This window comes from Sycon ciliatum, chromosome 1 (genome assembly GCF_964019385.1).
Source record: "Sycon ciliatum chromosome 1, ocSycCili1.1, whole genome shotgun sequence".
Taxonomy (NCBI): Eukaryota; Metazoa; Porifera; class Calcarea; order Leucosolenida; family Sycettidae; genus Sycon; species Sycon ciliatum.
The window spans coordinates 62,064,451-62,076,950 of NC_088643.1; the positions used below are offsets into that span (position 1 = coordinate 62,064,451).

General features: G+C 49.4%; 1 protein-coding gene across 2 annotated transcripts in view; it reads left to right on the forward strand.

The window, feature by feature from the left end:
* The first annotated feature begins 5,225 nt into the window (after window positions 1-5,225).
* Window positions 5,226-12,500, forward strand: part of LOC135804752 (Bardet-Biedl syndrome 2 protein homolog) — a 34,635-nt gene continuing 27,360 nt past the window's right edge. The window contains exons 1-2 of one of the 2 annotated variants that reach the window (XR_010551079.1): window positions 5,226-5,849; window positions 10,402-10,644. Coding sequence is in view for 1 of the 2 variants with exons in the window: in XM_065318706.1 (XP_065174778.1) it covers window positions 5,700-5,849; window positions 10,402-10,644 (393 nt within the window). In the remaining variant the exon portion in view is untranslated. The remainder of the gene's footprint in view (window positions 5,850-10,401; window positions 10,645-12,500) is intronic. The other variant, XM_065318706.1, reaches the window with a different exon arrangement.

Below are 12,500 nucleotides of genomic sequence, written 5' to 3' on the forward strand. Positions count from 1 at the left end.
ACTCACTAGTCTTGTCAGTCTACCATGCATCTAGACTACAGACTACAGTACAGAATGACCCGGCATGATGCCTGATCACTGCTGTTGGAGTGATGTCTTGGAGTTGGAGTGACCAGGTACCCTGGGTACTAGGTGATGGCATCAGGCATAACCACTGGCACTGGCACTGCTGTAAAGTGTAACAACTACGTAACTTCCGTCGTAAGTGTAACCAACAGACCCAGCGACGTACTACTACTAGTAGTAGTGTGCTTGTGTTGCAGTTTTTGCTTTCCTTCCTCTTCCCACTCCTGGGAATGGCAGGCCTCGTTTACGGGCAAATAGAATACAATCCAATATACCATCATGAAGGATTAGAACACAACACGAAAAGAAAGAGAACAATTTTATACAAGAAAGTAATCATGAAAAAAGTTGCTAGGCGTGGAAACCAAGTTCCCATTAGAAATGCAATGTAAATGCAACATAAATGCTATTAGAACCCGTACAACACACACCCCACAGTATGGATCCAGTTGCCTTCCCTCATAACCGGCCCTCAGCACTGATTGCCAGGTCCCGCAAGGCATTTGCGGTGGTACGATGGTACGATGAACGGGCACCGCGAACGCACATGATCGCAGCAAAGCAAACGTCAGCCGATACCGGACGTAGGTCATTGTCTCGGCAGAGTCGGCACACAACTTGTTGTCTCCTTTCGAAATGAGATCACAGAGGCACGATCCATGTTGATGATACGCTCGGCGTACTCTGACTTCTTTCTCTTCTCATGTTCCACCGGAAGTTTGTCGAGTGGTCTGGTGGAATAGGATGGAGCATCGGGATGGAAAACACGCACATCCAGAAAGGCATTCTGTGCCCGAGTCCAAAGCCCTTGAGCCCGGATATCGGCACGAGCATCGTGGGCCGTGTTGGTTGAGGCTGATACAAATACCTCCCCCGAAATCGGAGCCAGCTGCGGCTCAATCGCAACATGTGAGCAAAACTCTGTGAGCAGATCAGCAACAATATCTCGGACTTCGTTGTGCCGTATCGTAGGGAAACCACCGGTGGGGCAGGACATGGCAGGAGCAGAACTAAAGGGCTTGCCGCAAGAGCATGCATTGGGCACGTCAGCCAGTGCCCAGTCATGTCGCAATGCCAAAAGTATCCTTTGGACAGATGATATCCATGGTCTCTCAATGGCAGCGTATTCAGCCAGCTGGAGACACCACTGGAAGACAAATGCTCCAGACGATGGGCCATATCTGCTGATGCTGATTGTTGCAGCCGCCTGAACTCGGAATCATCCGCAGTTCCCCGCTGGATGAAGGAACGCTTCTTTGGATCCGCGGCAGCTTCTCGGACACGTTCTGGGTCTTGCCGGGTCCAAAGCGAATCATTCTGGTTCACTATTTCATCTACTTGAGGCGCTGTCACCGCTCTGGAGGCGTCTCGCTCCGTCTGGCTCATGCTGCGGAAGTATGGAATGGCTATTCCACCAAGTCGTGTCGGCAGCCTCAGCATGGCTAAGTCATCCTCAGTGAATGCAACACGGCCAGCTGGTAGAAACTCAGATTTAATAATTCTATCAAGAGCAGAGATGGAACCCTCTGGGACAGGAACAGTCCGGAACAAGTACACCCAACGCCCTCGCAAGCCGTGTGTCAAAGCAGCATATGCTACATGTGGCTCGGTGTTGGCAAACTTCACTAGTTGACGCAACTCCTTACACCTGCCTAACGTTGTCATGTTGCTGTTGTAAATGCCGAATGATGGGAGTGTGGCCAATGCATAACATGCCATGGACAGCAGGTCTCCCTGGGTTGTACCCTCTTTTGACGAAATCTCCCCACCGCCAGAGACAAACAGACGTGCCTCCGACTGATAGGAGTTCCGAAGAATGGTGTATAATGCTGGACAGAGGCGCTGGACAACATGCAGAGCTGCTTGTCGGTTTAAAAGCGATTGAATGCGTTACAGGCATCCACTCCCTCAGCGGACGATTCGTTGCAAATGTCTTGCATCGCATGCACTGCTGCTTCAATGCCACCTGGTGATCCAGCGCATTTTTGAAGATAACCGCAGGCTGCCTCCACGTCCGCCGAAGCGATGCGCAGAATAGCTTTGGATACTACTCGCCTGAGCACCTCACCCACGCCAATAGGGTGTATGCCAGGCTGCTTATCAAGGGCAATCAACTGGCATGCCAGAAATGGCACCAGGCCGTCAGCCGGAAGAACACGGGTAGTGAGAAGGTGAGAGAGGTCTGCAATAGCCTGGCACAGACTGGTTGATGCCCCCTTAAAAGAGGAGCACATCTGCCACCAACAGGCCGAATTCATCCCAGACGGACCTGCAGACCCCTCCGAGTGCATCACCACGGATTTAAGAAGCTCAGCAGTGAGGCCATCGAATCGTATGTCGTCAACACTGGGGGGCATCTCCAGGCAGCATGGATTCAGCAGGTGGTAGCTGAGCCTCCGGATGCTTGTCGAGCAACGCATCTTTTAAAGGAATAGAGGAACCGTCCCGGAGGGGTACATTATCGTTGATGTTTAGCGGCACACCACCCACTTCACCACGCCTGCCTGGATCCAGGCATCGAAGTGCATCATGCACACGACCCTGGCACATGAGGTCGGAGAAGTGGCGAGCCGCATCTTCCTCACCACGCTTGCGGCCTCCCTCACGAGGGCGAAACAGCGAGTCTTGCAGGCAGCGGCCTTCGCTCATTAAAGGGGAAGTTAAGGCAAAAATTAAAATTTCACCAGTTGTAGTCTTCGGGGTGCTGAGTCGAATGGTCTTGGTCCGAGAAAGCTGAGACGCTCCCTTACTACTTGAATCCCAATCAAACTCGCGCACTTTCACCGAAACTGGGTGACTGCGCCCTACTAGATGGGGATTTGTATACAAATTGTCACTAAAAGCGCCATTTCGTTCTTATAAAAGCACTGATGACCGCGATTGGCCCATATGTTGTAGTCTTTTGGCCGCTGAGTCGACTGGTTTTGGTCCGAAAAGTCTGCGATACAGCGTTCCTCCTTTATTCCCAATCGAACATGGTTGAACAAGTGGTCACGTGCTCCTGGGTGCCCAAATCACGCCAGCAGGCGACAAATTTCACACCAAGGTTCAACTCGAGTGACAGGAGTGCACCCAAAAAAGGTCAAACAGGCTAGTAAGTTGTACCATGCAGGCACGGTGACCAGCTGACTGGTGTACGCAGGAGCACGTGACCGCTTGTTCAATCATGTTCGATTGGGAATAAAGGAGGAACGCTGCATCGCAGCCTTTTCGGACCAAAACCAGTCGACTCAGCGTCCAAAAGACCACAACATATGGGCCAATCGCGGTCATCCGTGCTTTTATAAGAACGAAATGGCGCTTTTAGTGACATTTTGCATACAAATCCCGATCTAGTAGGGCGCAGTCACCCAGTTTCAGTGGAAGTGCGCGAGTTCGATTGGGATTCAAGTAGGAAGGGAGCGTCTCAGCTTTCTCGGACCAAGACCATTCGACTCAGCACCCCGAAGACTACAACTGGTGAAATTTTAATTTTTGCCTTAACTTCCCCTTTATTTAATGAGTCCAAATCCCTCGCTTGCCACAATGCCATTCGCCGCTGCAAGTGCAGTGTATTGTTCTTCGGTTTACTGTTGCGCCGGGTTGACTGCAGCATCAGAGAAGGAAGCACGGAGAACCGGTAGAGAGCGATGCAGTCAGTGCCAGCAGAGTCAGTGAACCGTCGAAGCTCCGCAACTAAACTATTGACAAAAGCCTTGCCAATGGAACCCGTCGGGATACGAAAGAACTGCTTCCGCCACTGGACGATCTCATCATATGATGACAGTATGGAGATTTGTCCCTGATCTGGCACTGCTTGCTCGATGCCCTGCATCGGTGGTATCTCCTGTTCGTCTTCAGGTGTAGAGTAGGTTCAGAGTTGGCGCTCTCCTGAGAGGCACTGGACGCAGCATTGTCCTGGTTCACCACCAAGTGTACTGGAGGTGCTGTCGGAAGCAGCGGCAGCATGTCCTGGCTTTGTTGGTGAAGACGATGGTGCTGCTGAAAACGAATCCCGTGTTTCAGCGCGAGTTCTTCGTTGCGTGGAATTCTCACTATTTGGGTACACTCTCCTCAGCCAGGCAGGGGAGGGGGTTGATCACACCAATCTACACCCGGGTCAGGGTCGGCAGGCTGAGAATGATGTGATCCCAACCACACCATCCACCTGGCTGCTGGTAACACGAGTCCCGGAACTAGCGCTATCACCAAGACCATTGCTCTGTGGCGATAGGTCGCTCCAGTCCCAACGCCATGAGTGTCATTTCTCCAGGTTGACGGGTTGTTTCGGCTTGGGTAGCAGTCCGTCGACACACGGTGTGTTAGCAATCTTGCAAGCACATCGCTGACAGTGACACTTCCCTGTAAGCTGGCACTGGCAGCAAGGCATTGCTGCTACAGGAATCAACAGTTGGAGATGTGGCGCCGGCTCGACATGGAGGTGTGAAGACTAGCGACCGCGCTCAGAACTTGACTCCAGAACTGGTGAGACTCTGCTAACACAAAATATGAACAGAAGGCAAGCCAAAGAAACTAAAGGAATAAAACCCAACACAACAGTCAACACGGTAAAACAACAGCAGAGTAGCGTTCTCATCGATATCGATGTCTGGGAATGGGAAAATGATTGTACATGTATCATGTCATGTCTCTACTCAGGATGATGATCGATGACCAGTCCACATGGTCAAGGGCCTACAGCCCGGGGCAGGGCCAGGGAGTCGAGGCTTTCACACTATTGACAAGTATTGTTCACGACTCCCTGCAGAGCTGCATGCATGCATCATTGCATGCATGGTCAGGACCAGACCGGGAATCTAAATCGTGAAAAGACACGCCACGGTCGGTAGATCTACTCTACGATCCGACTCGACCGACTCCGGAGCTGGACCCTGGCCCTGCGGCCTGGTCTTAGACGTTTGCTGTCCCCATGGCGACCTCGCCACGGGGCGAGTGGCATGGTGCCGCGCCATGGCACGGCACGCTCAAACATTTGCCGATTTGGCGGGTAAAAAACAATGCAGTCACGTGATCACGTAGATCTAGATCGTCATGTACATACCTAATGACTAGTAATGTACTACATAGTCATTGTAAGGCAGAACTCTTGATCTGAGCTGAGTTGTAGATCATAGACATACTCACATAGAGTACCCGGGGATACCCGCAGTGCTCCTTCTCTAGCCCAGTCAGCATGATCAGTGCATGCAGACTTGCAGTGGTGCCATTGAATCCAACAGTTACCAGGTACTACTAGTACTACTAGGTTTAATACGTCGTTTCGCCTTCGAAAATCAGCCAGTAGGATATCTTGAATACTCGAATGTGGATGAGCTTTGTGGTACAACTAATAAACTGTAGTGTACTAACACTGTCTGTCAATGACAATGGGCTGCTCGTCCAGTCTATGAGTAGGAGCAGGTGAGCAGAAAGGTTATTCGAGCCCGTGTTCGTGCCTTAGCTCCAGGCCGGTGCTCTTGAACAGATTTCCGAGTCCTACATTGATGCAGCTACCGTGTACTGACTCAGACTAAAGCATCGGTAGAAGAACAGCAGCAACATCAGCACCGAGAAGGTGACTCGAGTGCAGTAGAACTGGATAGTAGCGGAGCCTCATCGACTCTGTCTCTGGCCGTACTTAGCTAGGTGTAACGATGGCTGGCGAGCTACCAGTTAGCAATGTGCCCAGTGCCGTGCCGATTTGGTCGCTCAAACTGCGCCATAGCATTCGCACAGGACTGGTGACGATAGGGAAGTATGACGGCCGGCGACCGAGCCTAACGTGCGCCACTGAGGGTGGGAAGGTAAGACCGTAAGAGCGTCTTGTATGACGGACCCGGTACAGTCATGCTGCACTGTCTGTCACTAGTGTTAGTGTTAGTGTTAGTGTTAGTACATGACTGTGTTGCAGTACCAGGCTTCCGTGAAACCTCAAAGGGGTTGGGCGGGGAGACCAGAAGAGAAAACCTGAAACTCAGCTCCTGCACAATGCACTATCCGTACAGTAGATTCGTACGCCCAAGAACGTGGGGCCCAAGAACGTCCAGGCTGGAAATCCAAGAACGCCCCAGCCTGGATTTAAGAACGAACTCCAAGTGTCTCCACAGTTTTACAATACATGAATACAGTGTACACAAATGTCGATCCAGCTTGTATTACTGATTGCGGTTATCAAATTGTTGTCTCCTCGCCGTTTGTCCAAGATTTACACGAAAAATAAGTCCGCAACCACAAACTCTTGTCGGGTCCTCGCGAAAACATCACCCAGGCCAGTGCAGCGCTACATACTAGTACTACACGTGCATGTAAAGTGTACAACCGGTACATGTAGCGCAACGTGCATTGTACATGAGCGCCACGGGTCATGTTGGACGCGTAAGAACGCGAAATAAAAACGTAGCCTGGGGCGCTGAAAAATAAGAACTTTGCTAGGCTGGCCCTCTGAAACCGCGTTCTTGGGCGTACGAGTCTACTGTAGCCTAGTGTAGGGTGAGACTGTAGGGTGAGACTCACTCACATACTTTTCATGTATGCATGCACCACCCTTTATTGGCCCATATTCACCAGTAGCATTTTTCCGGAATTTTTCAGTAATTGATGGAATGAATTTGAAGGAAAGTACAGTCAAACCTCTTTAGGACGAACACCAAGGGACCGATGATATTTGTTCGCAATAACGGGAGTTCTTCTTATCCATATGTTTTACCCAGTGAATACACAGGGTTTATCCAATACAGGTACGAATACTAGTTCTGCTTAGGCAAACCGCATTTGTCTTATCAGTGTTCTTCCTAACTAAATATTGCGACCGAGCTTTCGGCCATATTTTCAATTCATTGCATTCCCAACTCATCACAACCACGCGCTCTTCAGCCGAACCATACAGACACCAGCAAGGACACTTCCGTTGAGAGATAATATTGCTCCACGCCTCTAGACAGCTGTTTCGCTCCCTGTCGGAGCTCATCAGTAGAGGATGATAATGATGATGATTGAGGAATGATCATTCTTATACACCAGAAATGGCGCAAGTGCGCGCTTTCCACATATATCATTGGCATATGCAAGCTGCTAAAATGGTAAAGTGTGAGAACAGCGATAAATAATCATAGTACGCGCTCATTGGTGGAGAAACACACCACACAGGCGACGAAAAACTTACGCGAAATACTGATGCCAATGGAAAGTACATGTATGTTGTTTATTATTATTAGGGCTCAAACAGTTAGTCCGATTAACCGGTTGCAGACCGGTTACGAAGAATTAACGGTTAACCGATAAAGATAACGGTTATGCAGTAACTTTTCAGTCAATTTTTCAAGTATCAGGTCGTTGCAAAGTGTGCACTTTCGCGGGCTGTCGCACGCGGACGCAATTTCTGGGCTGTCAACTCGGTCATATCTGGTCTCTTGGTGTGAGAGTATGTATGAATGAGCATGCAAGAGAATGTACAAGTGTGCGTTGTACTGAATAGGGTACATTTTTTGAAAGAGTATAGTCAAATATACGGTTAAAAAAAAGTCCGCAGGATTGCCGTGGCTTATAGGTTATAACCGGTTAACCGACCGTTAGCTTAGCAGTTAACCGTCAGGGGTAAAACCGTGACCGTTTGAGCCCTAATTATTATGATGTTGCAATGTCCATGTATGCAGGCAAGGCGAGACTCACCGCCGAGATCCCCCAACGTGACAGGCTCGGTTGCCGTTCAGGATTCACACCGACCTGTCCGCCCGTCAACAGGATCGACAGCGGGAGGCCCCAATGATGCCGATGTCGATGCACACCAGGAAACTTGTAGTCTTGAGTGTGATACTAACAGGTCTAGTAGCAACCACTGACAAACGAGAGGCCAGCTGGGGCATTCACTCCAGTCAGGGATGCTTGGTCGACGCTTCGTATCAGCAGCTCAGCTCAGTTTGATCAAACAAAGATGTTGCAGATGTGTCTTGCTTTTCTCCTTCCTTCTTCACCGACTCGTCTTGTCATCTCTCCTTCTTTCTTCACCGACTCTTCGTGTCCACTCTGCTCTGCCACTAACGGCGCATTAAAACTTCAGAACTAAATATTGCGACCGAGCTTTCGGCCATATTTTCAATTCATTGCATTCCCAACTCATCACAACCACGCGCTCTTCAGCCGAACCATACAGACACCAGCAAGGACACTTCCGTTGAGAGATAATATTGCTCCACGCCTCTAGACAGCTGTTTCGCTCCCTGTCGGAGCTCATCAGTAGAGGATGATAATGATGATGATTGAGGAATGATCATTCTTATACACCAGAAATGGCGCAAGTGCGCGCTTTCCACATATATCATTGGCATATGCAAGCTGCTAAAATGGTAAAGTGTGAGAACAGCGATAAATAATCATAGTACGCGCTCATTGGTGGAGAAACACACCACACAGGCGACGAAAAACTTACGCGAAATACTGATGCCAATGGAAAGTACATGTATGTTGTTTATTATTATGATGTTGCAAAGTGTTCTTCCTAACCAGGTTTCACTGTAGCTGCTATGAGCAGTATCCACTCCTTCTTAGAAAACATCACGAAAAGCCAAAGAAAAATGACAGTAGTCACTCCTTTTTTGGAAAACAGAATGAAAAGCCAAAGAAAAATCACAATTCCAGGAAAGAATCAACAGCATGTTCCAAGCTGAAAAGAGTAGGCGTTCTGCGCTGGCTCAGGGACATACGACTGGGGCAGTGAAACTGGAGGCTTCATATCAATGGCATCTGCAAGAGAGCATGCTTCAGCTGGGGTAATCACATTGTAAGGAGCCATGGATGCTACATTTCTGTGGCCTGTTACAGCACAGATCTTGTGGTCTTCTACACCATTTCGCTTCATATGGACATTGCTTGTTGCTCGCAAACGATGATTGGTATATACGCATGACAAGCCAGCAGCGAGAGACAGCGTTTTCATCATGGCATCCAGCATGTTATGCGAAAGCGCAGCACACATAAACCAGCATTCGTTATCAGGAGATACATGCATAGCTGCACCACATTGAGCACGCTGGAAGAGACAGTCTTGTTTCGGATGTAGCTTGTTGATGTAGGGTTGAATCACTGCCACTTCTTCTGCATCTATGATGCAGCTTGCCGTCGTTGAAGCAGAACCTTTCAGCCCTCCCTGGTGGTTCTTAGAAGTGAAGTCTTTCGCCGGGGTGTACTTCTCGCCGTCAAACAGTACTGGACCCTGGTAAATGTTCACCGTCGGTCGAAGGCTGGATAAGTGCCGGTGGAAGGCAGGCCTTGCAGCTAGTAGCGAGTTTCTTTCGTATTCACTTCCGTCTTGTTTTCTCGCGTCCGCATAGACACAATTAATTCCCGTAGCGATGCAGAAGACGTTACTTCAGTAACGTCTGGCGCTAGCCAAGGTCCACACAGCTTTAATTTGGTATTTGTTTGTTTGTTTGTTTGTTTGTTTGTGTCACGCCTGGCTCTATCCCGTATCTCTCCCGTATCGTACCGTACCATCAATCACAGCTGGCCACGAATAGCTGGCCACAATATTTGCTGGCTCCCGTATCTGTCCCGTACCATACCGTACCATCAAACACAGCTGGCCACAAACAGCTGGCCACAACATTCGTCGTATTATGTATACGACTCCCTGATGTATAGGGAGATTTTCTGGAAAGAAATAGGGAGACGAGGAGGAAATGCAATTAGAATGGACGTTAGTTGCCAAATAGGTGATAGGATGCGTCAGCAAAAACATACTTTGGAAGAGAGATCCCGTCGTCTCCAAAATAAGCGTGAACGGGCGAGTCAGCGCCGGTCACAGGAAACGTCGGAAGAGAGATCCCGTCGACTCCAGAACAATAAGCGTGAACGGGCGAGTCAGCGCCGGTCACAGGAAACGTCGAAAGAGAGATCCCGTCGACTCCAAAATGCCCGTGACCGGCAGAGTCAGCGCCGGTCACAGGAAACGTCAGGACAGACATTCCGTCGACTCCAGAACGCCTGTGATCGGCAGAGTCAGCGCCGGTCCCAGGAAACGTCAGGACAGACATCCCGTCGACTCCAGAACGCCCGTGATCGGCAGAGTCAGCGCAGGTCCCGTAGCTATGCAGAAGACGTTACTTCAGTAACTCATTGAAACGTTTTTGCAATACAATAATGTAGCTAATCAAAGGAAAAAAACATTTCCATCAGTTCTAACAACATGCACGATGAGCTAGGCAACAAAGCATACCGTAGGGCCCTGAGCTTCCAAGCTCTCTCGTATAGACGATGGGGGGGGGGGGGGATTGAAAATGTTAGATGAATGAGGAGTATGCGTTCACACTAATCTTCTATTCGCTGCTTCTGCTGCCACCGCCGCCGCCACCATGGCTGTAGGTGTTCGTGCATGACATGACAGCGCGTCAGAATCGCATGAGCGGCATTGCTGACAGTGGGCAAGAGTATCGGCTGCTGGACATGCAGGCGCGTGTCACGTCACTGTTGGCGACGAACATGTCCTCACCAGCTGCGCCCGGCTCAGAACCGGCTGCCAGCGCCAGAGATTGCCTGTTCGTGGGCAGTGATGCGTTCATGAAGGCATACAACGTACACGACAATTCTGAACTCTTCTACAAAGAGGTGAGTAGCAACACGGTCAGTGTTTAGCACCATCAGTGTTTAGCACCATCATCAGTGTTTAGCACTATTAGTCTTTGCTAGTGACCATAGATCACACTGTCCTCACTACCTGTGCACACTGTGCAGAGGGTGGTTGTGCGTATGTTCTATTACGTCGTCATGACTACATGTAGGTATATGATTCCGTCGTCATGGTGAGGAGGGTCACTGAGGTGGCAAGCACAGCCTAGCTGTTCATTCCCGTAGCTATGCAGAAGTCGTTACTTCAGTAACGTCTGGCGCTAGCCAGGGTCCACACAGCTTTAATTTGGTATTTGTGTGTGTGTTTGTTTGTTTGTTTGTTTGTGTCACGCCTGGCGCTATCCGTATCTGACGGCAAAAAAGCATAGGATGTTATAAATTTTTCGATTTTCCTATTTTTTTCCAGGCATATCCTGGGATTCGAACCCGCACTATCGCCCTACATGCATTCCCCCATACACTTCGCATTCATACCCATTCTTCCAAGTTGCTTCACGTTAATATCTTGCGTTTGAAAGCCCTATTTGAATATTGCGGGCAGCTGTATGTGGCCAGCTGTGTTTGATGGTACGGTACGGTACGGGAGACGGTGTCGTATTACCCTCGATCGTACCTGTCCCGTACCTATCCCCTACCGTACCGTGCCATCAAAGACGGCTGGCCACAATGCATATTCAAATAGGGCTTTCAAATGCAAGATCACAATGTGAAACAACTTGGAAGAATTAGTATGTATGCAAAGTGTATCGGGGGATGCATGCAGGGCGCGCGATAGTGCGGGTTCGAATCCCAGGTTATGTCTTTAAAAAAAGGATTTTTTTAAAGAATTTATGACATCCCTATGCTTTTTTTTGTCTAGGTCATTGTAGTGTTCACGTGTTCCTACGCGCTGTGGCATTCCTTGGCCACTCCAGACATTCATGATGCATGTAGTAGTAGTAGTAGTACATCGTGATGTTATGCATGTAGCATGTGCCGTTTCCCGCACGCGCGCGCGCGTGAAACGGACTTCGCGGCTTTTAGTTGCTGTGCATGGTTTGACTCTGGACTCTTGTTGTTTTGGACTGAAGAAGAAACAATACTACAGTCATCAAGGCAAAAAGGCATAGCGTAGGGCCCTGAGCTTCCAAGCTCTCTCGTTTGGTGTTTGTGTGTTTGTTTGTTTGTTTGTGTCACGGCTGGAGCTATCCCGCATCTGTCCCGTATCTGTCCCGTATCTGTGGCGAAAGGCTAAAGGGACAAGCTTATCTATTTTTGCGGATTTTCTTTCATAAAAAATAAACGTCACAGGCTGCTCTTCGGAGGTGTCCGCGTCCCAGCGGTCCGGGCAAGCGACCGCATCTCAGTGGGACACTTGTCCGTGGCCTTTGTACTGGAATCTGTGGCCTGTGTGAGTACACACCTGGGTACCGGGTATGGACAAATCCCTGGTGCGCGGGGCTCCTTTTTTGTTCCTTTCCTTTTTATTTGTTTTTGCTGAGAAAGAAACGTTGCTGGATGGAAAGCTTTCTGTTCCCGCCAGCGCCTTTGCTCTAGTAAAACATTGCTGGCTGATAATGGTCATTGCTCGTGCTGTCAACTTAGAAGGTGACGGGAAGCTGGGTTTCTTGCCATTTCCAACTTCCTGACTCTGAAAATGTAGCTTGAACTCACTTGTAAGAGCTCCGAATATTTCAGTTTTTCGATGAGCCAGACCTATTGTTGCGACCTGCAGAGATGAGGAGCAAGTGAGGCGTTGGATTAATGCCAATAATGGTGTTTATGGCTCGGACGACGCCAGCGGTTTTCACTTGTCGGGAGGACAGCCAAGTTGGAGCAGGCAGATGACAGATTAT